The 26,853-nt window shown below is 35.8% G+C and overlaps 1 protein-coding gene across 1 annotated transcript in view; it reads left to right on the forward strand.

Annotated features, from left to right (window-relative positions):
- Positions 1–26,853, forward strand: part of COL24A1 (collagen type XXIV alpha 1 chain) — a 397,032-nt gene that overhangs the window by 142,102 nt on the left and 228,077 nt on the right. The window contains exons 13-17 of the mRNA XM_072974057.1: positions 9,520–9,564; positions 14,133–14,186; positions 15,370–15,414; positions 20,249–20,302; positions 24,284–24,328. Of these exons, the coding sequence (XP_072830158.1) occupies positions 9,520–9,564; positions 14,133–14,186; positions 15,370–15,414; positions 20,249–20,302; positions 24,284–24,328 (243 nt within the window). The remainder of the gene's footprint in view (positions 1–9,519; positions 9,565–14,132; positions 14,187–15,369; positions 15,415–20,248; positions 20,303–24,283; positions 24,329–26,853) is intronic.

Genomic DNA, 26,853 nt, shown 5'->3' on the forward strand with positions numbered 1-26,853 from the left:
CCTCACAACTATTAATTGGCAGAGTTAGGACTCAAATCCAGGCCTATTTGACATGATTTTGCTCTTAATGGCTCCGAATAAGTTCATTATGTTAATATTTGTTAGATGTGTATTTCAGTGCTTCTGACTATCTCAAGCATGAATGCACGAGGAAGTAAAATTTTGTTTTACATGCAAGCCAAGGGAACAAATAGTTTTGGATGACAGATAATGACTTCATTATTCCTTTTCTCTGGACGTATCTGGAAATATTAAAATTCTTCTAATATAAGCCATACTCAAGTAATCTTTAAAATGGCTGCCAAGAGTATGGTGTGTAGAATATTGACAGCTCATGAAAACTGTTGAGATAAACAGATTAATGCAAAATGTTCTGAAAACTAGAAGTAATACTGAGATAGAAATAGCAAAGCAAATAAATCAGCAGCAGTATTTTTTTCCTCTTAAGTAGATTTTTTTGGTTTGCTTCTTCCTTTCCCCCTTTTTATCTCTCTCTCCTGAACTATTTTTTTTTTCTAAACCAGTATCACCGTCTTTAACGAGCATTGCGTTTCCCCAGAATGACTGGTTACATTGCCTCAATTTAGCCACCTTCATATGACTCTTATTTTCCTAGGGTCTGAAGTATGTTTTCACTTCCCACTAAGTGTCTAATTTGTGCCAAAAAGCAGATAAGTTAGATCCAGAGTGCATGCTGAGTTGGATGGAAGACAAGAGTTATAATTTTGAGCTTGGACTCCAGATGAATTTTTAAATTGGTTTTTAATATAGCTGATCAGTTGCTATATTAATATTGGAAGTGTGCTATTTAAAATGGTAAAAACATTAGCAGTGATTTCTATTGAAGCGGTTTTTCTGGGATTAAGAGGATAAGCCAGATGGGAGCAATTAAGCACGTCTTAGCATGACGGTATAACTGAGAACAATTGTGAAAGATGCACACGTTTTTAAACAGATTGTTCTGAATAATGTATGACAGTATTTTCCCGAATATCAAAAAATTCAACTACTATGGTTTTAATAGTAATTGTAAATCAGTGTGAATTCTTATTCTAATTTGATGAAATTATTTCAATTAAAAACAATTTTCCATTGCATAGGAGGTACACAGTTAACATCTTGATAAAGTTGGAAAAGAAAAAAAGAACTGAAAACATCAAGCGGAATGCATTGTGATTTATCAGTCGCTCACAAACTGTACAGCTTTTCATAATCTATTTAAAGCAAGGACAGTCCTAAGGAGGTGTAACAATGCTGGATGTCAGTGAGAACTACAATAAAAATAAAGTCAGTTCCCCGGGGAGAGAAATAAGGAGAATTCTCTTGTTCCCTGTTAATTCTATAGGTCACCTTCTCAGTGGCCCATTATTCCTGTAAACATCTACAGAACAACATTTTACTTTGGGTTGGCTCGTGGTTCAAGTGTAGTGCTGAACGTCTAGCACACATGCTTCTGCTTCGGGCTGTACTGTCATAGCTGTGACCATCTCCTTTGCAGTCTGCCATTCCCACTAATGGTAGGGGAAGCTGAGAACAAGACAACACACGCTGAACTCCCCCACACACAAGCCAGTGGCTGCCAACGTGGTGTAATTTGTGGGACTTTGAAAGCTTTACTTTGTCCAAAGCTATTTCCCTCTTATGATTGACATTCTAACATTAATGATAAACTCATTTGGCCAAAAGTATTTCAGTTTCCAGAAGTTTTTTTTTTGAAAAATTTCTGTGTTTTCAGAAATAGCTGTTATTGGTCATGTAGCACCATTTTGATCGTTAGTTTATCGTACTGTTTTTCTCCATGAGAACTAGTTAAGAAGGACTACAACTTTAATGGAGGTTAGTAGGTCAGTGTTGTGAGGAGCTCGGGACAGAAGTTGGCAGGGGTCTGTTGCGTGCACTGGGGAAGCATGCTCCAAGAAGAAGGGGAGGTGGGTAGAACAGAGAGGTTTGTGTGGTCTTCATCCTATGGCTTAAGTCTCCTCAAGCTCCCCAGCTATCTGGGATCATTCTTCTATTTAATTTTTTGAAAACAATTAAACTTCTTATTCTTAAAACTTTAGGAACTTTATTGCCTTCCCTCAAGTAGTACTTAAATTTTCATAGTTGTCGATTTCTCATTCTGAATTCTTGCTTAGGGATTCTTTTTTGATGAGCTCTGGCCGTCTTATCATTATTTCTCAATTTCGCCATAGCTTTCTTTGGTTATTTTGGCCAAAACATGGCTATAAACTGCTGTTTGTATTCCTCAAGGCATTGCTGATATGAGTCCTGTAGTGTTTGACAAATTTTTCTAGGGACTTAGAATTACCTAATCTGTAAAGGAATGCTATTCTTACATCACAGAAAAAGAAAATTTAATATTGGCTTTTGTATAACAGTACTGTAGCAGTGCCTAACGGGGAATGTGAGTGATTTAGGAGTCCTTAAGTGCAAGGACTATATTTTATTCACTGTGGTTATTTCAGCCTAGTAAATGGCACACATTATTAGTGAATAAATGAACATTGCTGCTTATAAGTTTAATTGACTGTGCCCGTTCACCAGGTCCTAGTGGCCATCTTCCTCCTCAAGGGCTGCGTTTCAAGTCAGTGTCTCTTCTCACCCGTCTAATTTCCCCTCAGTCCTCTAGCTCCAGACACCCTTCATCCCATTTAGGTTGGGCAAATAGAACTTGTTAACCTGCCCTGATCTCTCAGAGATGTTGCCTTTCACATGATCATGTCTAAGGTTAGCCCACCTTTGTCTCAGCTTCCCGAGACTAGACAGAAATAAGAGATACAAGGAAGTTGCTTCAAATGAAAGAAGCAGTTTTGATATAAAATTTGTCTCTAGAATGCTGCAGTTGCTTTAATTGCATCCTTTTGTCCCACAGTTCATTCAGAACACCAGTATTATGTAAACAAGATAGAGGTCCTGCCTTCAAGTAGCTTACTGTCTGAAAAAGGAAACAGTTACTGAAGTAAATCGCAATTATATTTTCTAAGTGCAGTGATGAAGATGTGAGAAGATTTTTATAGCACATAGCTGAGGGTTACCTAAACTTTCTGGGGCTGGAGGTGGAGGAGTATTTGGGGAACAGGGAAAGAAGCAGTATCTGAGGATATCTACATCTTGAGGATGAGTAGAAGTTACCCTGACGATACTGTAGTTAGTAGACATGTGTGCTGTCTATTCGCAAGTGATGACAAACCCAGGCTTGGAGGGGTGAAGCAGTCCCTTGCTTTGCGGATATGAGGTGTGAGGCAGGAGGTGTCAGAACATAAGGCTTGAGAGGTATTCAGGGGTCAAATTATAAAGGAACTTGTATGCCATGGTAAAGCACTTATCACACAGTAGAGAGCTACTAAAGGGTTTTAACAAGGGGTGTACCAGAGGCAAGTCATTTAGTCTCCAGAATTTCTTTGGCAATTTTGTGGATTCCAGAGAGGAGTGCTCCTGCCTTTCTGAAACCTAAAGTTTATGGCAGGAGGCCCGAGATAGAAAGGCAGAGTGATAATACAGAAGTTGTCTTATGCCATAGGGGATGCTATCTCATACGTAGGAAAAGTCCTTATGTCAGTGAGTAGAAGTCCTTCCCACTTAAAGAGGGGGTTAAGCTGTTAAAAGGAGGAAACCATTCATGTACAAAGTTGACAACATGGAGATTATATCATTGAGAATCTTTCTCAATATGTATGTATTTCTCACTTTGCATGTTTCCTATATACACAAATTTCACCTACCAAGCTTTAATTAAATAACTCCAGTATCCCGGCAATATGGTTCAGATTTCACTTACCACAATATATTAACTGTGATTAGTTGCATGAAGTATAATCTATGCTACTGGGTCTTCAGCTTACAAGTCACTATGTAAATAATAGATGTGCCTTGAGATCAATGATCAGACACATCATTTCGTTCAGAGCTGCTGGTGCTTGCAGACCGCACATGTGTTAGTTCATGCACAGACAGCAGAGTGCATAGCCGTACTGCTTCCTTGTGTCTCAGTGATAAACCTATGTGACATTTTACACAAATGGACACTCGAAGGAATCAATTGGCCAATAAAGATGAAAGTACCGTGAAATAAAGGAACAGTGATAACATGGAAATTAAAATTAGAACTGAACGTAAATGGAATGGCAGAACGTACAGCTGATCCTGGGACATGCTGCCATTTGGGAGACTAGATATGCAGTCAGAGGAACATGGTAAAGATGAACTTTTCGAGGAAAGGGTTTGATGTATAGGATAGAGATGTCTCAGAGAAGGTTACAATAGCAAAAACAGTTTACATTAGAAGAACTCTTGGAGCTATTTCATGGCATTGAAAGTGCAAAGAATAAAACATTGAAAGTTGATCCATACTTAGGATAATTTGCCAAAACAGAACATATTCTCGCTCAGTATAATAATTCTTACAAGACAGGCACTATTCAAACTAGCCTTCATAAGCTTTTTTTCAAAGAAATGGTACTTTAAATCTCACTATGTCTAATGTTTTCGGTTACACTGTACTAAATTAATTAACTTTTTAAAATTTTCCTATACAAATGTAACAGGATTTTTAACATTTTGACCAAAAATTTTAAAGGACACAGAAAAATTGTAATTTTTCTCATCATTGAGATTGCTTTGCATGGTTTCAACTTGTATCGTCATTCTTACCACCCGATACCACTATCACGCAAAGTGAGGGGGGCCTTTTTGTAAATGGTGCCACAGTTTTCCTTATGGGTAAACATTTTTTATCCAAATTTTAGTTACTTGGGGAGGTTCAGGTGTATACTTAAAATTCATTTCTTTTCCATCCTTTAATCTTTCTGATTTTAATTCAGTTGTCTCTCTTTTTCTTCTTTTTGTCCTGGGTGGTCACCTATTGATAACATATTTGTTAGGGTTCAAATCCTTGTTAAAATAAGTATTAAGATCTCTATATTAAAATTAGATTCTAAGACCAATTTATCATTGGAATTCTTGGTAAGGCAATAACAAAAATTGAGACAACTCTAACTCATTATAATCTGTTCTAAAACAGAATTTGTAAATTTTTCTATTGGCATGCCTTAAGGAATGTGTTCACATCAGTTTGTTTCAATATATTCATCAGAGAAAAATCATATGTTGTTAGTTACTGGACTTTTCTTCCTATAGAAAGTATAGAAAACAGTGACTCCAAGAGCATTTTCAAAAGACTACAGTGTAAACAAATTTTTAAAAATAAAGTGCCAGGTCCCTAGATAGGAGCTATGCCAAAGCTTGAATTAGGCAGTTTTCCCAGGAACTTATTCTTTTTGCTTTTTAAAATATTACAGACTGGTATTTAAGTAGAAAATAAATGAGGCCAGTAATCACAAATTAGGGACTAAATGGAGGCTTTGATACAATAGTATGCTAACTCCTGTGTATTACAGCATAATATTACATTGAAAAATAACAAAAGGTGTTTTTCTCTGACTTACTACCTTTCATCTCAACATTAAGAGAATTGAGATATCTAATTAAATACTTGGAATTTATTTCCCCCTACGTAACTCTCAACTCCATCGAAGTCTTCCCATCAGTTCGCTTATTCACTCAAGTCTTGCCATCAATTAACTGGCACTTACTATGTTCTAGGCACTAGGGATACCACATTGAATAAAACAGACCAGGAGCTTAAATTTGAACTTTTTAAGGGGTTTATTTACCATCTTTAACTCCACCCTCAAATCTAACTTATAATCATCTTTCCCCTAGACTATCGTAATAGCCTCTTACCTGACCCACTCTCTTTCATTCTTTTCATCCCAGAGTCCCTGTCTTTGTTTCAGATCATATGCCTTTCGGAGCCTGAATCTGGTTTTCCTCTGATACATACGTCAGTCTCAGTTGAATTCTTCCTGTGCCTCCAAGTCTGAATTGACTCTTAGAATATGCCTTTGTTTTTCATTCAATGAAAGCTGAAAAAAAAAAGTGGTGACTTTTCTTACGGGTTCAAGTAATCACAGAATGCTGGCATTAAGGGAAAATTTAGCAATAATTCAATTCACTGCTGTCATTTTACAAATGAAGACTTTGAAACTCATGACTGGTTAGTGGCAAAACTGGGTCTAGAACTCAGTGTGCTTGATCTTTTCATTATTAGCAGTAAACAAAACCAAACCCAAAACATTCTGTTTTACTTAGGCTCTTCTGATTGCAAAGAATGGATACTTACGCTATTTCAAGGAAGAATTATTTCAATTCTCTCTACAGCATTAAGGGAAACCAGGGACCTGTGGAATCTAAAAATAGGCACTGTAATGTAACCTGGCCTCTTGGGGACAGGCGATGATTCAAAGCAGCTCTGAGAGTCTCAGCGTTCATCTGTGGGTCTTTTTCTGTTCTTTTCTATTTGTATTGCTTCTCATCTACTCTGCGTCTGCCTTTTTGCGTTATCTGGCTTTCCTCTGACAACTTTCTTTCTTAATAGAGTTTCTGCTTACTCTAAATTTTTTACTTACATTTTGGCTTCTCTTCCTCTTACCCTTTTTTTTTTTTTTTTGGTAAATCTTTCCAGCTACAGCAAAGTACCTCAATCAACCCGCCCTTCCTTCCTTCCTTTTTTTTCTTTCTTTCTCCCTCCTCTTCTTTTTTTCTTGCTTTTCTTCCTTCTCTCCTTCCTTCCTTTCTTTCTTTCTCTCCCTCTTTGACTCTTTCTTTCTCTTTCTCACTCTCTTTTTCTTTCTTTCTTTCCCTCCCTCCTTTCCTCCCTTCCTTTATTTTTCTTTTTCCTTTCCTTTCCCTTTCCCTTTTTCCTTTTTCCTTTCCTTTTTCCTTTTTCCTTTTCCCTTTTCCCTTCCCTTCCCTTTCCTTTCCTTTCCTTTCCTTCCCTTTCCTTTCCTTTCCCTTCTAGTTAAACTTAATTTTAAAAAGAATTTGGTTGGCCCTGCTTGTCCCTATTTAGGCAGAACTCTTCATTCCAAGTGACCTCAGGCTACTGGCCAGACTTCGTGTTGGCTTCCGTTAGATCAAGTGCCGTCTCCTGTGGCTGCAGTGGAGCAGGAGTGAGCTCATGAAGAAAAGATCGTGACTGTTCGGTGCTGCCTTCTTATCAGAGTCTCTGGCTGAGGAAGAATCCCTTCAAAGGGAACTGTACATATGGAAGACATTACGATCAGCATGTCTAGTTCATGGTTATAAAGTGCTTCAGGAGAGTAAGCTAAAGAATTGTACCACCACAGCCTTCTCTTTCCCCGTGGACTGGGGAGGGAAGAAACTCTGGTCAGAGAATCAGATAGAGAAAGGGAAGCACGTAGCTAGACTCGAGGGTTCACAGAAATAAAAATAAGGAAGTAAATATATGGACACGCACTTTAAAGAAAAAAAGAGGTAATAGGCCGATGGCAGAGTTTGTCGACCTGTGTGCCTCTCCCCTGGCTCCTCACTCCTCCTCTCCCTGACGCTCCCCTGCAGGCTTACAGCTTCCGTCCTGGGGCTGCTGCCTTGCCCCAGGGAGCCACCCCCACTGTCTTAGGGCTGAGGACCTTTCTTATTTCCCGTTATTAAAAGTGAAAAGACTTAGCTTTGTGTAACTCTTGGAAAGCTGAGAACAATATGTCTCATATTTAGTCATTAGGCGGATCTTCAGCTATCTTTAAAAAAAGTGTAAACTCAGTGAAATTGTGGGTTACTACATGCTATTGGTAAATGTAACTTTGAGAATACCATGATTTATGAAATACGGCGTGTTGATTTATCTTGGTCATCTATAATTAGTGCTGGAACATTTGATGAGAATGAGGACAGGCCACGTTTGAGTCAGACAAATGTAGGCACATAAACGAAATGGAAGGGCAGGTTACTCAGTTCTTGATAAGTCTATCAAGCCAGCGTGATTCCACCTTTCTACCCACATGACTTTGGTCAAATTATTTCTCAGAGCTTAGTTTTCTTATCTGTAAAAATGGGAAAGATGCCTTCTTCACGGGATTGCCATAGAATTAGGTCGGGTATTTAGACATGGCTGGCATGAGGTCTGGCACATAGCTCACTGAAGTTTCTTTGTTCCTTCCTTCTTTTTGCCCTCTTCTTTCTCACGGCCACTTGCTGATTTCTAAGAGCCTAATCACGAAAGAACAGAGCTCCCAGAGGACAGGTCTTTTCCTCTGCCCTCCTGCTTTTTTCCTTCTGTTATCCCTTGTTACTAATGTGCTCACATATAACAGTACAGATTACACAAAAAATGTTTGTCTCCAAACTCCCTTTCTTATGTTTTCCAGTCTTCTCTCTGGTTCCCAAAAGGCCTCTCTTACTTAAATGTTTTACTTTTTAAGTTTATCATCTCAAAAGCTCCTTAAATCATTTTCTTATTTTTCAAATAGAAGCCTTTCTAATTTCCCTATTGTCTAATCAGAGCATCATTTCTTTCTCTAATTCATTAATCCGAGTTGATAAACCCTCAATAATTAATCCTGAATGACTCTTCACTCCATTACTCTATATCCTGAAAGCTCAAACATTTATATTCAGTTTGCCGTATATTAATTTGAAGTTTTTGATATTTGTAAGCTATAATTTACTTCAGGTTTTTGAGGTTTGCTTAAAATCCTAAGAGTTTCTTTTAAAAAGGAACTTTTTCTTATTCTCTTATGTAGGCCAAATTCTAGTATCAGCAGGTTAGTTTACTAATTGTTGATTCAAGCTATACAAGTAAGCTTCAAAGTGTCCTTTCTTCCTGTCCTTTCTTTGAGGTTCCTTCCGTGTGCTCATAGAAGATCTTTCTAGTGGATAAAGCATATTATATTTTTTATATCTTTGGGTGTTAATTATAGAGATTAAGATTTGATTTTGATTCTTGTTTGGAAAATTTTTGTTCCTGATTTTTTTTAAATTGAGGTATGATTGACATATAACATTTGGTACTAATTTCTTAGTTTTATAAAACCCCTTTTGATGGACCTGTGAGCAGTCTCTTTCATTTGTCTTAGTTTTATTCATGAAGTGTTATGACAGTCACTTACATTAGAGAAACTGCCTGAATATGGTCCAGTTTTTCAATAATTACAAACAGATTATGACGGAGGGCAATTTTTTCAGCGTTAATGAACTAAAACCAACTTTTAAAGAACTCCAGCAGAATTTAGCAGATCCATTGCTAGACACCAGCCTTTTAAAAAAAATGGAAACAGATTATGGCTGAGAGCATTTTTTTTCAGCATCAATGAACTCAAACCAACTTTAAAAAAGCTTCAGCAGAATTTAGCAGATCCATTGCTAGACACCAGCCTTTAATAAAAGATGCTATTTTTATTTACTACTGTGCTACCGTTTTAGTTAAATAATAGCAAATCATTTAAATAACACTCCAGATAAATTAAGAATTATTAATAGGAAATTTATTCTGTAAAAAAAAATCAAAATTTTATTTAAAGGGATTATAAGAAATAGATTAGTAAGAATTACATTTGTATTGATGAGAAAACCGAATGTAAAAGACAACTGAGAACCATTATTTAGTTGTTTGGCTCAAATGGGTTTACTTTTCACAGCATGTCTTCACCTTCACCCTTGCAGGGTCTCAAAGGCTATCCAGGGCTCCCAGGACTCAGAGGTGAACAAGTAAGTATTCTTCATTTACAGCACTTACACCTTCTCCAGTGAAAAAGACACAGTCGGGAACTCTACGGAGAGATGATTTTTCCCCAGTCGTTCTTTCAGTTTTTCTTCTCAGTGATTTTTTACTCTGTTTAGTGCAGGACAGACTTTTAATTGATTATTACAGTTTTTTTTTTTCATACCTGAGACTGACTTTCAGTATCTGCCTAACATGCTCCAAACCAGCAGTTCTTAAACTTTTGTGGTTCACCAGCCCCTGTGAGGATCTCATAAATGCTGTGAACAACCGCTTCCCCAGATTATCCGTGCACAGTTCATGCACTGACATGCACACACGCACGTACACACACACACCTGATTTGTTTGTTTTTTTTGAGTTTCAGGGGCTTGCCTGCTCTCCAAAGCCTATTCATAACTATTAGGTCCCTACCTTTGCAAGAGGGAATGCAAGTAGATTTTAATAACAATCCAAATTAGAATGGCACGTATGCTGTCTGTCGTCCATCCTATTCATACACACGTATTTAAAATGTTTGGGAACTATTTAGTTATTGATCATGTTATTCCTTCTCTCTCCCACCTGAAAATAATTATGTCGCAGGAAAGAATAAAGCCATATATCTTGTTTTCAATACAGGGTGTACTAGGCCAGTATGAATAAATCAGTGAAGAGGGTAGGGGATTCGATACTAACTAGGGTGAAAAATACCGTTATTGGAGATTTAGCAGAGAGCCTCGGGAAGCCCTAAAGGGAGCTCCAGAAAGAAAAGTGATGGATTATCCCTAAGGGAAAGATAAGTGAAGAAATAAAGCCAATTTTCTCTTTAATTTATGCTAAGAAGGACAGTAAACTCTGTTCAGTTCCTGAGGCACAATTTTTCAAGATTACTAATTAGTAGACATGGCAAGCAAAGTGATGTGTGTATCTGTAGCAATACAGTCCCAGTTTCCTGAAGATCAAACAAGTGCTGAAAAGCATTTGAGCATTTATGGGAAAAAAATCAGAAGGGCAGGAGGGATTAGCTCCTGGGGAGGGAAAAAAAATTCCTAGAATACTGTTTTGGCAGAAATGTGTGGATTCCAGTGAAGAAAGCCTGACACATCACAAGTAAGTGAAAAACTGACCATCTGTCTGTGCTGACCGGGTCTCTGCAACTGCTCGATAGCCTGATGCTGTCAGTGTACATGTCACTGTTCTGAGGGTGATGTGATTTGAGAAGAATCTAAAATCAATTTTAAAGGTTGGAAAAAGTATTTTGCAGTCAGTTCTTGCTTTCTTTTTATTTCTTTCTAGAAAAAAAGGCAAAATTGGTGATAACTCTGAAGAACAACTAAAAGCATTTTGCATTTTAACTGCGGAAACACTAGGGACATTAAGAGGCACATAACTAATTGGCTAGGAGACATTCACTTCTGGAAAATTTATAAATATCTATAAATAGGCCAACAAACATTTGGAAAAATAATTATATCATCTCATGCAAACTCTAGTAATGAGAGCTGTTGTTCACTGAGTGCTTATGAGTTGCCCAACTATACTACTGTTAACTGGAACTTCCAGCAGTATAGTTATTTATTGAATATTTCCATATGTTAACTGTTAACTGATTAAATGCCCAGCATCGCTAAGAATTGCTGCAGTTACCCCCATCTTAAATATGTTTTTACACATTATTCTGTTTTCTCCTATGACCTAGATATTATTTTGTTTTACTAATGAGAAGCTAAGGTATGGGGATGCCCCATGGTGGCTGAGTTGGGGCTCTCCATGAAGTCTGACTCAGACTTTGACTCTTGGAATGAGAAGTGGGATTGGGGCAGGTTTACTGTTCCTGTTTCTTCCAAGGGGTAGAGATATAACTTTTGTGTAAATTCCTCTATTCAATCTGCAGAGCTTAGTGAGCCTTTTTCTTTTTAAAAGTCATTTTTAAATGCAGAGTGAATTAAGTTGTAATATTGGTTTTGAGTTTCTTTTGAGCTTCTGTGGTTGTCCAAGTGATTTTAGGGTGTGGTTGGCTTAGAATATGTTTATGCCACATCAGACTACCCTCATGTCTTGTTTACTTTGTTTACTGCTACTGCATTCCAGCAGAGAAGTACTTAGTCATGGAGTGGAGTCCTTTTGTGTATTTCTCTGTGCAGCTGGAATGTGTTATATCTCTACGTGTTGTCTTAACACCCTCTATGAAAATCCATTGAAAATCAGACTTTATTTATGTCTTAGAATGCTTTTTAATTGAGGTCCAGTGACCTGATTTGGCTAGGAAACAAATGAAAGGGGTGGTGGTTGGCGTTGGCGTTAGCAAGGTAGTGACTACAGAGCAAAAACTCCTTACTATTGGCATTCCCAAGGGTAAGGTTTTGTGGATATCTGGATATAGGCCTGTGTGTTTCAAAATTGGATGGGGAATTGAGGAAGCAGTTGTAAATAGACAGAAACAAATCTCATAATTAGAGGGCTTTCCCTGGAGTCCTACTGGAAGTTATTTGCACTTTAAGCCTGCACTAGGGAGGCAGCCTTGAATGGTGGTCTCTGGAGTTAGACTTGCTGATTTAAATTCTGGCTTCCTATTTACTAGCCAAGTTAACTTTCCACTGGTGATAAATGCCTTATGTCTCATTTTTCTCATCTGTAAAATAGCGATAATGATATCTACCTTATAGGGCTGGAGCAAATTAAACAATATACCTGAAATAGTGCCTGGCACATGATAGGTGCTCAGTAAATGTTATTATAAGGATAATATATATATTACATATAATATTAATGAGGTAATATATATAAATACGGCTTCTGAAATTCATAGGATATAATCTCTGTACATGTAGATGAGAATTTTATGTGATTCTCAGAAGGCCACTGTTTATTCAACATTCTGTTTAATTGTTTACTGTCGTATATGTGTCTGTATGTATATGTGTGCATGTGTGCGTATATGTGTGTGTGTGTGCATGTGCGCATTCACACACGTGACAACTTCTGTCAGATTGTCTAGGTTCATATCCCGAATCTGGTGCTTACTCCCTGTGCCATCTTTGGGCAAGTTTTGTAACTTCTCTGTATCTTAGTTTCTTCAAATGTAGAATGAGGAAAATGCTGGCTATCTCATAGGTGAAAGTAGATGAAAAGTGCTTGGCATAGCAATTGGCACATAAAAAAGTGCTCAGTAAATGGTAATTGTTGGAGCAAGGGAAGGAAGGTGAAGAGAAGGGCGAGAAATGAGAGAAAACAAAACTGAAAGATGGATTCTGAGAAAAGCGGAGAGAAGGATATATCAGGAACTTAGAAGTCTAACAGAATGGGAAGGCAAAAACTCAACCATGATCCTCAATTTGCCTTTTACTTGGTCTGTTTTTTCTCTAGATTTTCCAAATTTTAGGAATTTTATAGCGTTTTCATACTTAAACTGGAGGTAACACTCTTCTGTATAATTCAGAGCAGAGAGGCAAAGGGCCAGTACCTTTTATTATCTCCTTTACAAGCAATAAACAGGGAATGAATTTTACATAATAAAGAATCTATGAAATGTCACCATTGAAGGTTAAGTAAAGACAGCTCAGCATACATTCTTCTGGCATTTCCTTGGTTCATAAATTACTTAATAGTCCTAAACTCTGAATAAACTGAATGAATGTATGAATGATGTATCAGTGGAAGAAAGTAAAAAAAAAAGTGAAGATATTTCTTCGTACTTTTCCACACAGTTCTGCAGCAAATTTCTTTTCTTAGGCCTTTGCGTCCCCATATATCAGCTTTCCTTGATTGAGCAAACTTTGTTTTAAATCAGTAATACAAAGTTGTCAATTCAAGGGGAAAGGGTACAGCTCAAGTGGTAGAGCCCATGCTTAGCATACACAAGGTCCTGGGTTCAATCCCTAGTACCTCCTCTGAAAATAAATAAGCACCTAATTACCTTCCCCCTGGAAAAAAAAAAAAAAGAAGAAGAAGAAGAAAGAAAGAAAAAGAAAGAAAGAAAAAACAATTGTCAATTCCAAATGAGTTTCCTATCCAAAACTGCGAAGCGAATTTTTAGGTAGACCTATGTCATGATGCAGGTGTTTACCACTTAATATCCATTTACTTAATCAGACTTGCTATAAGGGTAACTTAACTATAGGAAGGAAGAAGAGGTTGGTTTTGAAGTTCACTGCCCCTTTTAGTCTTCGAAGGCTCATGCTCAGACAGCTGAGAGTTGCAGGATGACCGAGACAAGAAGGAATTCAATCCAAAAAGATACTGGTTATTAAGAAATGTACCACCTTGTTCTCAAGAATAAATGTTTTTAAAAATGTATGCAGCACTGGATTTGTTCATCTTAGATTTATCGTTATTAATAATCAGTGTCTCATTTGGGTCTCTAGTCTAACAGTTTTATTTATTTTTATTTAGCAATTTTATTTCATTTTTATTTCAAATAGATTATTTCAATCACATAAGCCATGTGCAGAACCTGTAGCATTTTTATGTGGGAAAAACTCTTTCCAAATTTGAGTATTATGAATGCACCAAATTTGTTCCCTTGGGCTTCTTTTGACTTTTTTGTATTGTTTAATTATTTTTTTCCTTTTAGGGAATTCCAGGATTCACTGGTAATACTGGTTCACGTGGTTACCCTGGCAGGCAGGTGAGGTAACTATATTTATACTTCTCCTTTTATATTCTCTTGGTTAATACATTGTATGTTCTGATTTCAAGAGTTAATGTTCAAATGATAATCGGTTTATTTTTATTAAATAATGAATTGTAGCAAAATAATTTTGACAAAATTGGAAAAATCCTTCAAAAATTTTACTGCAGAAAATTTTGTTTAAAATGGGAGTGCAGTGTTTTAACAGGTTTGATGCTTTATACAGTAGAGCCTTCTAAATTAGAATGCCCAGTGGGCTAATAGATGTTACCGCAGCCTTGCTGCTGATTTTACAGTATGGCCACTGACTGTAGTGAAGCAATAATAAGAGTTAAGACTTGGTATGATAAGCAAAGCTTTTTAATAATACAATTATAAAAGCTTGGGACACAGTTGGCAGTGCTACATATACCACTGTCTGTGTACTTATTTGAACTGGATTCAAGTCTTTGTATGCTGTTCTGAAAATTTATTCTAATCACTTCACGTTTATTTCTCTCAAGGGTCTAACTTTCTCTAGCTACTTCATGTAGACTGATAAGAGAACAAGTTTTCTTTCTTAGGCTTTTATGAATTGATTACTTACTCTTGAAGTTAATTATTCATTTAGCATGCTGGGAAACTACATTTATGTCAAATACCTTTTTTTATTCTCAAAAATTAGGGAACTAAAAATGCCAAAAAATAATCTATTGTTAAAAAATTTCATTTTTAAAGCCTTTAAAAATACATGTAGTGTACTATATGAGTCTTACCACCAAGCAATGATTAGTGTTATCTGAAAAGTATAAAGTATAAATACTCAAACATATGGACATTGATCTGAAGTTAAAAATGTGTTTTTTAAAGTTGGAATATATTTTAGATAGTTGATTAGAAGTGTTTCAAAAGAACAATTTTCCAGTGAGAAGTAAGTTAAAAATTTTGTGTCTGACAATGTGTTAATCTACTTTATTTGGGCATTGAAAATACATTTCTGTATATATTATATACAGTGCCTCTTTTGGTTTTGAAATTCTAAACTTCCTTGAATGTGTATAATCTTCACTAAGCATATAGAGTTCTGAAGTTTATACTTGTGAAACTGATACCTTTTTATATGCCCTTTTAATTACCCGATTTATCAACAACTCTTTAAAAAGTACTGTAGTATGACGATGATGCCGTTTGTTCACACTAGGGTTTAGCTGGACCAGAAGGCAATCCAGGTCCTAAAGGTGTACGAGTAAGTAAGCATTTTCATCATTTTGTTAAGTATGCTCACATAGAAGTAGAATGAAGTATACAGAATACTTATTTTCACACTGTCATAGGAATTTTGAATGTAATGCGGGTGTAGCCTAGAAAGAAGTTCATTTATTTAACAGATATTTTCGCTGTGAAGGCCACAGAAAGTAGGCTTATATTGGTAGGTTTTACATCATCCTTTGATAGTTCCTACATCATTTATACTATTTTGCTAGCTTCTAGCAAAATGTCTGATGTGTTAGAAATATGCTCTATAAACATTTGTAGTAGTATTTATATGTGAATATGTATAGACCTAAGAAATCGTGATGAAAGAAACATGAAGATGCAAAAAAATTCATGTTAGTTAAGGCTGAGATAATAATACAAAAACTATCTGGGGTAAAGAAATATCTGCAGAGAAGGGAATAAACTTATATCAAGAATATACCATTAAATTTCCAACTGTTAAAGGAATTGTTAGCCACTTTTAATCATTGAGGGAGTTAAAAAAAAAAAGCTTACTGTGGTGTGTTACGTAGTGTGCCACAAATGAAAATCAAAGCTGGTTCTAGGAAAAATTAGTAAAAATAAACTAAAAATTTTGTCTTTAAAGTTCTCTATTTTTAATAGCCTGTTATTTTCCAGAATCTACATCCGTGCCTTATATTATCTAAAATACCTTTTTGAAATAAGGAAAACAAGAAGTATTCAAGCAATATATGCTATAATGATGCCTTAATTAAAAAAATCTTAAACATTTCAAATACTTCATATGTATTGTCTCCTTTTATTTTGCTATCAGTCTCGTGAAATAGGAGAACAGGTATATCTCACCTTTAGCTCAGCACTCTTCCATTATCCCGTGCTGTCGCTGCCCTCACATTAAGTGAAAATACAGTGGGGGAAAGTCATGTATTTTTTTATTAAAAACTGCCCGGAAACACGTGTTGACCTGGATTCAGAAAAGAGATTAATGGGCAAGAACATGGGTTTTGGAGTTAGACAGGCGTGGTGTTTTTGTTTTTGTTTTTGTTTTCCTTAACCTTTCCTTCACTAGCTTGGTTACTTTAAATGTCACTCAACCCTTCTGTGCTTCACTCATCTTATTAAAAGGTGATAATGAAACTTACCTTTTAGGTAGTTGTAAGCATTACCCGAGCTTAATTAACATTCTTAAAGTGCACATGGCATGCACTTTCGACACAGTGTCTACCATGATTATTGGAATTTGGGAGTTTCTTCCGCACGGGAGCTGAGCTCCAACACCTGTTAGTTGTCACTGCACAGTTTTCTCTTACTGCATTTTCTCATCTTGCTTCTGTGAAGGCCTGTCACTTTTCTAAGCTCTTCTTTGTGTCATTTTTGTACTACATTACACATCTTTTGGTTGCTTTTTCACTTGTATTGAAAATTATTGTCATGATTGTAACCCTTTTTAAGTTTTTTTTTAAGGTTTTGAAGGCCAAATTCATAAAAGCATTTTTTAAATAACTAATCTTTTTGATTGACTTATTTTTTTAAAATTTTCCTTTGGGAGTGCGGGAAGATTCAGGAGAGCTATTTCTCTAGGTGTCACATTCACAAAGGGTCTCAAATGTGGACTTTAGAACATTAACTTGTTGACTGAAATAAAATCACACAATGTGAGAATTGTGAGTTAAGTTTTATTTGGGGCAAAATGAGGACTAGAGCCCTGGAAACAGCATTTCAGCTAGCTCTGAGTAACTGTCTGAAGAGGAAGTGGGGAAGGAAGGTGAGTATAAATGTGATTTTGGTGAAGGGCGATCCATGCAATCAAGCACGCATTTTTGCAGAAGGTTACTGGTAGTCATGAGGAGCAGATGGCTCCATTAATGATTTTAGTACTTTTCTAGATACGGGGAAATAAAGAATCTGGGCTTATAAAATCTTCTGAAAATATCTAGCTATCATAAGGCCTGTTCTGCCAGTTTTCCTGAGAGCACAGAGTGCCTCATTCCTTATCTCCACCCTGAACTCCTTTTGGGGTGTGCTAAAGGTCAGTGGCTACAGCAGCTTGTGATTGTACTTTAATTGTTGTAGGGGCAGATGGGAAATGCCAAGTTTTTAGTTGGCAGGGATCCCTCATGGTCATAAACTTGACCATGGTCTGGGAGGTGTTTCATGACTATTTTGTCCCATGGTGCTAGGGGTGCTTATTCCTAGGTCAAGACAGGGTTTCGTTGATAGGCTACTCAATGTGCCCTTATTAACAGTAGCCCAAAGCCTCTGGACCACCTATCTTACTGGTCTGTCATCGTCCAGGAAAAAATTGCCTCTTGTTTCTTCCCATATCTAGAGTTACACTATTGCAATCATTGTCTCATATAGAAATATATATCTGGTCAACTGCTTTAAGTCACCTAGTGACCATTATTTTTACTGGAGGATGAATCACCCATTTGGTAAAACAACAAACAATAATCTTGTAAAACAGGCAAAATACAAACAATATACCTAATAGCATTAATAGAGTTCTAAGTAAATATTTAAGCCAAGAACTTCCTATGCCAAACTAGTTTTTGAAGATATTGTCAAGACTAGGAAGGCAGAAATCTGATTTTTCATGTGATTCATTACATGTGTTATGTTAGAGGATTCATTGGGTATGAAAACATAGCATTCAGTTTGAATTATGGCATAGAGGCCTCCCTGGGATGCTATAAGAATGTAAAGTGCCATGTGGCTTTGCAACACTGCTTTTCTCATCTGAGAGACCTCAGAATTCAATAGGCTAATAACCTGATTGCTATCATTCAAAGCCTGTTGAGTAAATTTTGTTAACTTCAGTATGGCCAATTATATCCTGCAGTCCCATTGAAGACACAAAAATAGCTGCTAAATGTTCATACCAGCAGAATACAGATCTCTTGACCCACTGGGCTCATACCAATGGTAAATTGGCTGGGGCCATCTCCAAATTGTTACGTACATGACCTTGAGTCCAAGGGAATCCTAGGGTACATCTTCCTATCCATCCCAGTGGAAACCAAGGTCATAAATTAGTACCACAAATCCACCTATAAGGCTTCTGACCCACCTGCCCTTCAGAACTTACCTTGCTCTATGAGCTCTTTCTGTGAGTTCACGTCTCCAGTTCTCTGCAAAGACATTTACATTTGAATGCCTCATCGTCACCACAATCCCAAATGACTAACAAAACTCATCCTCTTCTACTAAACTCAGCTGTCCTATTTGTTTTCCAAATTTCTGTCGGTAGTTACCATTTGATATCGATCCAGTGTAAACCTTAGAATCATCTTTGCCTCAGTCCTTAGAGATAGACTGGAGAACCACTGTAATCCAAGTGAATTTTATAAACTTTAAATTTGATTATATAAAAACTATGTGTACATTTTTTTGATGAGTCAGTATAAATGTCAAACTTTCTATCATTACATTAAAGACTTTTCATATGTGGCCACTGCTACCTTTGTAACCCTACTTCTTGCCTACCAGTCACAGAGAACTATTTGCAATTCTACAAAAATGCCATGTCATTTTATTTCTATTGATTGATTGACTGATTGATGGCAAATTGTTAGCCCTGCATAAAATGCCTTTCCTTTCCTTCAAGACTCAGCTCAAATGTTGCCACCTCTGTAAAGCTTTCCTAAATCTTTCCTCTAGGCCAAGTTGGTCATTCTGCCTTCAGAGTTTCTGTTGTATCTTGTATTTATCATACCACATATCACAGAATCATGTCTTAATTATCATATGATACTGCAATTATTTGTATGACTCATTTTCCTAATAAACTATGAACTTCTTGGAAGCACTGATTTTCATATTCATTTTTTATAATCCCAGTTCCTGACACACAGTGGGTACTAAAATAATGTTTTGTGAATCAGTGATCCAGACTCATTTGGACCATTGAAATAACCTTCTAACAAGCTTTCCTACATTCAGTGTTTCCTGTCTCAGATGTATTCTGTATCCTGTCTACAGATTAATATTTTAGAAAAACAGCTGAACATCAGGGCAGTACCACACTCCCCTGAAGTCTAGTAGCTTCCAGTTGTCTAAAATATAAAGACAACAAATTTTAGCCTGAAATTTAAAGGCTCTCCTTAATCTATTCTTCAAACTACTGTAGCCTTTATTTATTAAATTGATGAAATAGGTTACTGTTTGCCCCTTGTGAGATACAACTGAAGTATGTTAGGGTAAAGTACTTTGCATTGCTAATTGTATGTACCCCTTGTTTCCCAGACCAGCGGGACTCTGCATGAAGGCACAGTGGGTCTGCTCTTCTCCAAAGCATCTTACATATAAGAAGCTGTCAGTTAACCATTTACAAATGCTCCTTGAGTTCTCTCTATCTTGCCTCTGCTTGCTGTGGTTCTACTTGGAGTGTTCTTTCTCTAGCCTCTGCTCATCAAGATTTTTATCTATTCCATAGACCTCTCCCAAATGGCAGTCTCCTTTGCAACTTTCTTTACCGTCACCTCTTCCACATTGGAATGAATCTCTTCCTCCTCCATACTTCTTTGGATATCTCCATTCTGCCTTACATTTTAGTTAATTGTATACATTTTCTGCCCTCTGTAAATTCAGTGCAGAAAAGAACTGGCACTTGCTGGTTTTTGTTAGCCACCATGTCTTATGTTCCTTACTCATTTTTCTTTTAATGAAAAGATTGATCTATAACTTCTAGAAGAAAAGCAATAAGGTGAGGGAAGTTATTCATACTGTTAAGCCTTATAATTTTATACTACTATGAACAAATTTTAAGTGTCTCTATTTAGAATTATTTATGGGGTGAATATTTAAATGAAATAATATAAAGATTATTTGCTTACTTTAAGGGTTTCATTGGCTCTCCTGGAGAAGTAGGACAACTGGGACTGGAAGGAGAAAGAGTAAGTCTGTTTCCTTCAAATATTATTTCTAAAGTGATATACTGAAGATAAAGTATAACAAGGGTCATAAACCCAGATGTCAGGCAGGTAGTCTAATTGAGTGAAACAATCCAGCTTTAAGAAAAATAACCTGCCAGGAATATAATTAGACTGTCTTGAATTTTACTGGGTTTTGTTTTAAGGAAGTAAGGTTATATAAGTATTTATGGTTAGCTATTTTAAATTTACACTTTAAAAGCACAAATTGAAATTATCAAATTATGAAAATTTTATTTTGTAACTGATCTTTGAGTATAAGCTCTTGACAGGGCTTGTATTTTACAACTTGTAGTAAATAAGCCTCAGACGATATATATTTTATTTAATTTAGTAACGGAAGATAGTTGTTCATAAATGTAGGTACTTGAGAATAAAGATAGAACCTTTGCAAAACGGTTTGTTCTACTTATAAAAATGAATCAAGATGCCTACAGAGTTCTGACATTCCAGCATCATCATACCTAGTTTTCAGTGCCATATGCAGTTCAGTGATTTCTGTTTGCATTTCTTCGTTTTCACTCTGTCAATATGAATTCAAAGAATTAGTATCAAACAATGTTAGCATTTTCTCAGGTTTGAAAGCAGGGAATCATATTCAGAATTTAGTATTTAACTATTATTATACAAGTGCTTGTTCAGGCAAAAATTTATTTCTGGAAGCTAATTTTTGCACATGAAAGTAAATTAGATTATTCTTTGCTAGATGAATATTTCAGATGTATAGATTTTTTTTTTGAGTGAGTGAATCAAATCATATCTTCTTATAATTACTTGTGAATGCCCTCACAGAGAAGAAATACCAAGAGCCTAAATGTGCTATAATGCAATCAAAATCATTCTCCTTTGGTGAGGTGAGGTGAAGCTACTCCCTTAGTAAGCATAGAAGTCATTTCTTTCACATCAAAAAAATACCTTCAGTGTGATCGCACAACTCAGCCACTTAACTGCCACATGGTACAGCAGACTTACAGATGACATTTCTAATCTGTAGTGCAAAGAATTGAACTGCTTCTTATTGGCCCAAAGGAATGTGTGTACAGTTTACATTGTTAATTACTCTGCTGCTTGTGATCCTGTCCTTTCCTGACCCTTTGGTATGGATTTATTTCTAGCAATTGATGTAGTAACTAAACCAAAGTTACGTGTCCTGGCGAAATGTCGTCATCTTGGGTTTAAGGATCCCAGTGTTAACACTGACCATCAGTAAACCCAGTGCCTATAATCATACTCACTCATTTTGATCAGTTTATGTGAAAATTTTGACTGTCTCAAATCGTACGTATAAGAACGTTCTGTGATAGTGTGCCTACCATTATTTGACTACTTCAAAATTCTCATTAAAACCATGAATGATATAGCTAACTAGGTGTTGTTATTATGTTATGAAACATTTAAGTAGAGAAAAATGAATGAAAATAATACAGTGCTAATCACTCCTGAAAACAAATGCAAAGAAAAAGTCCTTTCTCGAAGTGAATAATATACGTATGCATATATATATGAAAAAATACTTCTATATCCTTAGGTTTTCTGCTGGGGTTTCATGAAACTACTCAAGTTTAGAAAATAATGATCATATTTCTTAAATGCCCAGCTATATTATGTAAAGATGTATAAAATCCTCATGAAATGAATCCTATTACTCATCTTTGGGCTCCTTTTGATAGAGACATTAGGTGAATACTAAGCACTGTTGAGCTGAAAGTAAATGGATTACTTCAACCAGTGGTATCTGCGAACTTATCTGTATATAGAGAAATTCCAAGCTACAAGATTCTGACAGATTTCTTAGTCTCTAAGGCTTATAAAAATGATTGTAGGTCTCAAGGGATTTGATCAATTAGTATGCTTTGGACTGCAAGTGACAGAAAGCCCTAACTCAAACCGGCTTTAAAATGAAGAATTTTTAAATAAATGATGATAATGATAATAGCAAACGATTTATCGAATGGTTATATATGTACAAGGCATCATGCAAACATTTCGTATGAATTAACTCCTTTCATGTTCACAACACCCAGCAAGATACTATCATTAGTCTCACTATAGATGAAGACAATGAGGCGCACAGAGAGAAGGACTTACCTAAGACTGTATACAGGTAGTAAGAGCAGAGCCAGGATTTGAACGTAGATATTCTGGCTCCAAAGACCGAGTGCTTAAGTCCTATGACCTACTTACTGCTGCTTACATGACCTGGAATCCGTAGGTTAGGTGGGATCTAGGCACAGAATGATCCTGAGCACAGTGATGCTGTCACCCTCCTCTCTGCTTTGCCTTGTCTGATGTTGGCTTTATCCACGTGATTGCAAGGTTGCCGGCGCAAGGGCGTTATGTCCAGACAGGGAGACAGGAGGTAATTGTCTGTTGGTCACAGAAAATAAGACTTCCTGTTTGTCTGGTTGTGCCACCCTTGGTTGCATGCCGCCTCTGGACAAATAACTATCACCAGAGGAATGGCAGGATCCCATCTGGAGTACAGATGGGTTGGATTCCTGAATAAAATCAGGATTTTCTTATGAAGAAGAAAAGGGCCACTTGAGTTAAATTAATATACTGAAGCTTTTCTAAATATCACACCAGTTTAAAGAATAATTTATTTTTCTCTTTGGCATATGTCATAAATTGATGTTTGAGAAAAAAACCTAATTCATTGATTCAACATGTGTTTACTTTTTTGGAGTATAGTTCATGTATGATATAATATTAGTTTTAAGTCTTGATTCAGTATTTTTATAGATTATACTCCATTAAAATTTATTACAAAATAATGACTATAATTCCCTGTTCTATAAAATATGTATCCCCTGTAGCTGGTCTGTGTTATACATAGCAATTTGTACCTGTTAGTCCCATACCCGTATCTTGCCCCTCCACCTTCCCTCTCCCCACTGATAGCCACTAGTTTGTTTTCTATATCTGCCTTTCTGTTTCGCTATGTACACTTCTTTATTTTTTAGATTCCACATATAAATGGAATATCATACAGTATTTGTCTTTCTCTGACTTATTTCACTAAGCATAATATTCTCTAAGTCTGTACACATTACTGCAAGTGGCAGAATTTAACTCTTTGTGGCTGTGTATATATTTATCCATTCATCTGCTGATGGACACTTAGATTGCTCCCATGTGTGGGCTATTGTAACTAGTGCTGCTGTGAACATTGGAGTGCATGTATCTTTTTGAATTAATGTTTTTGTTTTTGCCACACATATCCCCAGGAATGGAATGGCTGGATAATATGGTAGCCCTATTTTTAGTTTTTTGAGGAACCTTCATACTGTTTTCCATAGTGGCTGCACCAATTTACATTCCCACCAATAGCATGCAAGGGTTCCCTTTTCTCCACATCCTCACTAACGTTTGTTGTGTTCTTTTTGATGACAGCCATTCCGACAGGTATAAGGTGATATCTCATTGTTGTTTTGATTTGCATTTCTCTAATAATTATCAATGTTGAGCATCTTTTCATGTGCCTATTAGCCAACTGTATGTCTTCCTTGGATCCTGGGAAAACTGGACAGCTACATGTAAAAGAATGAGATTAGAATATTTCCCCACACCATATTCAAAAATAAATTCAAAATGAATTAGACCTAAATGTAAGACCTGAAACCATAAAACTCTTCCAATATAAGCAGAACAGTCTTTGTCATAAATCATAGCAATTATTTTTGGATCTGTCTCCTAAGGCAAAAGAAATAAAAGCAAAAATAAACAAGTGGGACCTAATTAAGCTTAAACACTTTAGCACAGCAAAGGAAACCATCACCAAAACGAAAAGACTATCCAGTGAATGGAAGAAGATATTTGCAAACAATGACTGCCAAGGATTTAATATCCAAAATATATAAAAAGCTAATACAATTCAGTATCAAAAAAACAAGCAACCTAATGAAAAAATGGGAACAAATACTTACTTTCGTTTTTGTATTCTAGGGTGTTCCTGGGATCCGTGGAAAGAGGGGTCTTAAGGGAAGGCAGGTAATTTGATTCCTGATTCTTGAGGTTCAGTTTAGAGCAATATAATCTAATTATGTGTGTATTTCTCACTGATTAAACTATGAATGTAGCTGTTGTTCTCATTGTCCACAGTCCATTTCGTTCAGCCGTTTAAAATTTGCCTCTTTAACATCCTATCTGGTAATACCTGAGAATGTAAAGGAGAATTTACATTAAAAAATAACCTGAAATTTCACACTTCTAATGCATTTAGTGTACAGTGGGAGAGACATTTACCCCCAAGACAAGAAGGTAAAATTAAAATGTCACAGAAAATACACGTACAATTTAAAAGACTGATAGATAGCACTATTCACCCTCATGTTTTACAGGTTTTTTAAAAATGCTTGTCTCAGATGTTAGCTCAGAAACTAGTTTATATGTTTCCAGACTTAAAGAAATCAAGTAAAGTGAATTTTGCCAGCTAATATAATAATTTCAGAGATGGGAGGAAATTTTTCATTATCCAATACCACATTATTTAACAAATGAGAAGACAGTGATTCAGAAAAGCATCCTCAGGTTATCTTGGCTCTGTTAGTGTAGCGAATTAGCCACCTGCTTTTCACTTGTGCTGTTTTTATTACAATTCAAAGATGTCTATTAGGGTATGGCATTCTGTGCTACACTGTGCACTCTGCTCTATGAAGAGGAAAATTGTGTTTATATCAGCTTTTCTAAAATTTTGGTGTATATAAATAAAATCTTGATAAGAATGCTGAAGGATTACAAATCTCACCAGAATATTCATATCCTTTTAAAGCATTTTATTCTTGGAGCTTTGCAGTATTTCCTGAGGGTAGATTAGAATAGGTCTTAATGTTGCCATTATGTGGGTGAAGAGAATGAGGTTCGGTGATGTTAAAAGACTTGCTCAGAATCACATAGTTAAAAGTAGTGAAAATCAAGAATTGAGCCCAACTCCTCCGAGTAGAAATCCAGGGTCCTTTTACTTACTACTTAGATATTTCTGCTGTCTGTTTTCTAGCTCACACTTAGAGGAACACAATTTATTTTTTTATGACATAGGACCGATATGTTACAAAATTATTTAAAAATATTATTTTAAAGATTTTAGCATAATGAGATAAATTTATCAAACTGTCAAGAAATAAAAAGTAAGCCAAACATTTTTTTTTGCAATTACATTCAACTTTAAAGTTAATCTTACAGAGATTGTAACAGCAGAAACTGTACCATCACCATTACCGTCATCACTATTTTTTAATTCCCATGCATTTTGATAAATATTTTGAATACCATCTCTTTTAATTACACTCTGTCACACTTCCAAATGTTAGTATGTTATTTCTTAATGTTTTAGCCCTCATACCCATACCTACCTCAAGGGAAATACCTCTCTATTATGTGTTAAATATCTGATCATAATATGCAGAGGTGGGCTGCCTCAAAACTGATAATAGGTGTTTATCTTCTTTATTCTTGTCTTCTCTATTCTGTGTCTTTATTTTTTTCCATTTTCCTCCTACCAAATTATGCGGTCAGTAAAAGAACTAATTTATTTATGCTACTGTATTATTTCTACTTAGACTATAATGTCAAAGCTATTGGAAGATGGTTTTACTTACAACAAACAGAACATAGTAAAGGTAATATCTACTTTCCTACTCCATAATGAACTACAAAATTGTCTATGGAAATTTATATAGAACTACTAGTTCCTTACTCCACAGGGATTTATAAAAATTATCCAACAGGTGCTACTGAGTTCAAAAGGAGAGTCCAAGAAAACTTAAAAATAATGAATGGAATGATTGCTGTGCTCTTTTTGATTGCACTGTTCTTTATACAAAATTTATAAAGTTCTATTGCTTTAAAATATGTACCTTTATAATAGATTTAGATTCTTAGAAAAACTAAATTTGAAAACCACATGTATCCCATTTTTCTTAAATAGTGCTTATTTTAGAAAATCTGTCTAGTGCTGTACTGTGTCGTGTATACTATATGTAGTTTTTCTTGTTTTTACCATAAAATGATTTGGCCACTTTTATGAGGAAATCACTGTACTTAAAGTAAGATACAGTTACAGCCACAAGACAGATTAAGCCAAGGTTGACCTCAGAAACTGTTTCAGAATGTTATCCTATGCATAAATGCTTCACTGTGTTCTGTTTGTTATAAGTAAAATCATCTTCAAATAACTTTGACATTAAGTAAGGGCAAACATATTAGCATGGGATATTATGTATCATGGGACACTTGTATTTCAATTAGGTTATTAGAATTCCATGAGAAGAATGGTCAGTTATTATCATTTTAATAACAGTAAAATGAAAATATCTTTTGTGAACATTTCCACTATCTTTTATGTGGAAAATATTAGGTGTGTGAAATACAAATATGGCCATTTTCTCTTGGTAGTTTATTAAATTATATATACTATTTGTTGTTACATATGAAATAAATATCCAAATGCAGATGCAGAGCTAAAGGATTCCAGGCTACCATAAAGAATCATACATGTGAAAGAAAAGACAGAAACC

This window comes from Vicugna pacos, chromosome 13, assembly GCF_048564905.1.
Source record: "Vicugna pacos chromosome 13, VicPac4, whole genome shotgun sequence".
Classification (NCBI taxonomy): domain Eukaryota; kingdom Metazoa; phylum Chordata; class Mammalia; order Artiodactyla; family Camelidae; genus Vicugna; species Vicugna pacos.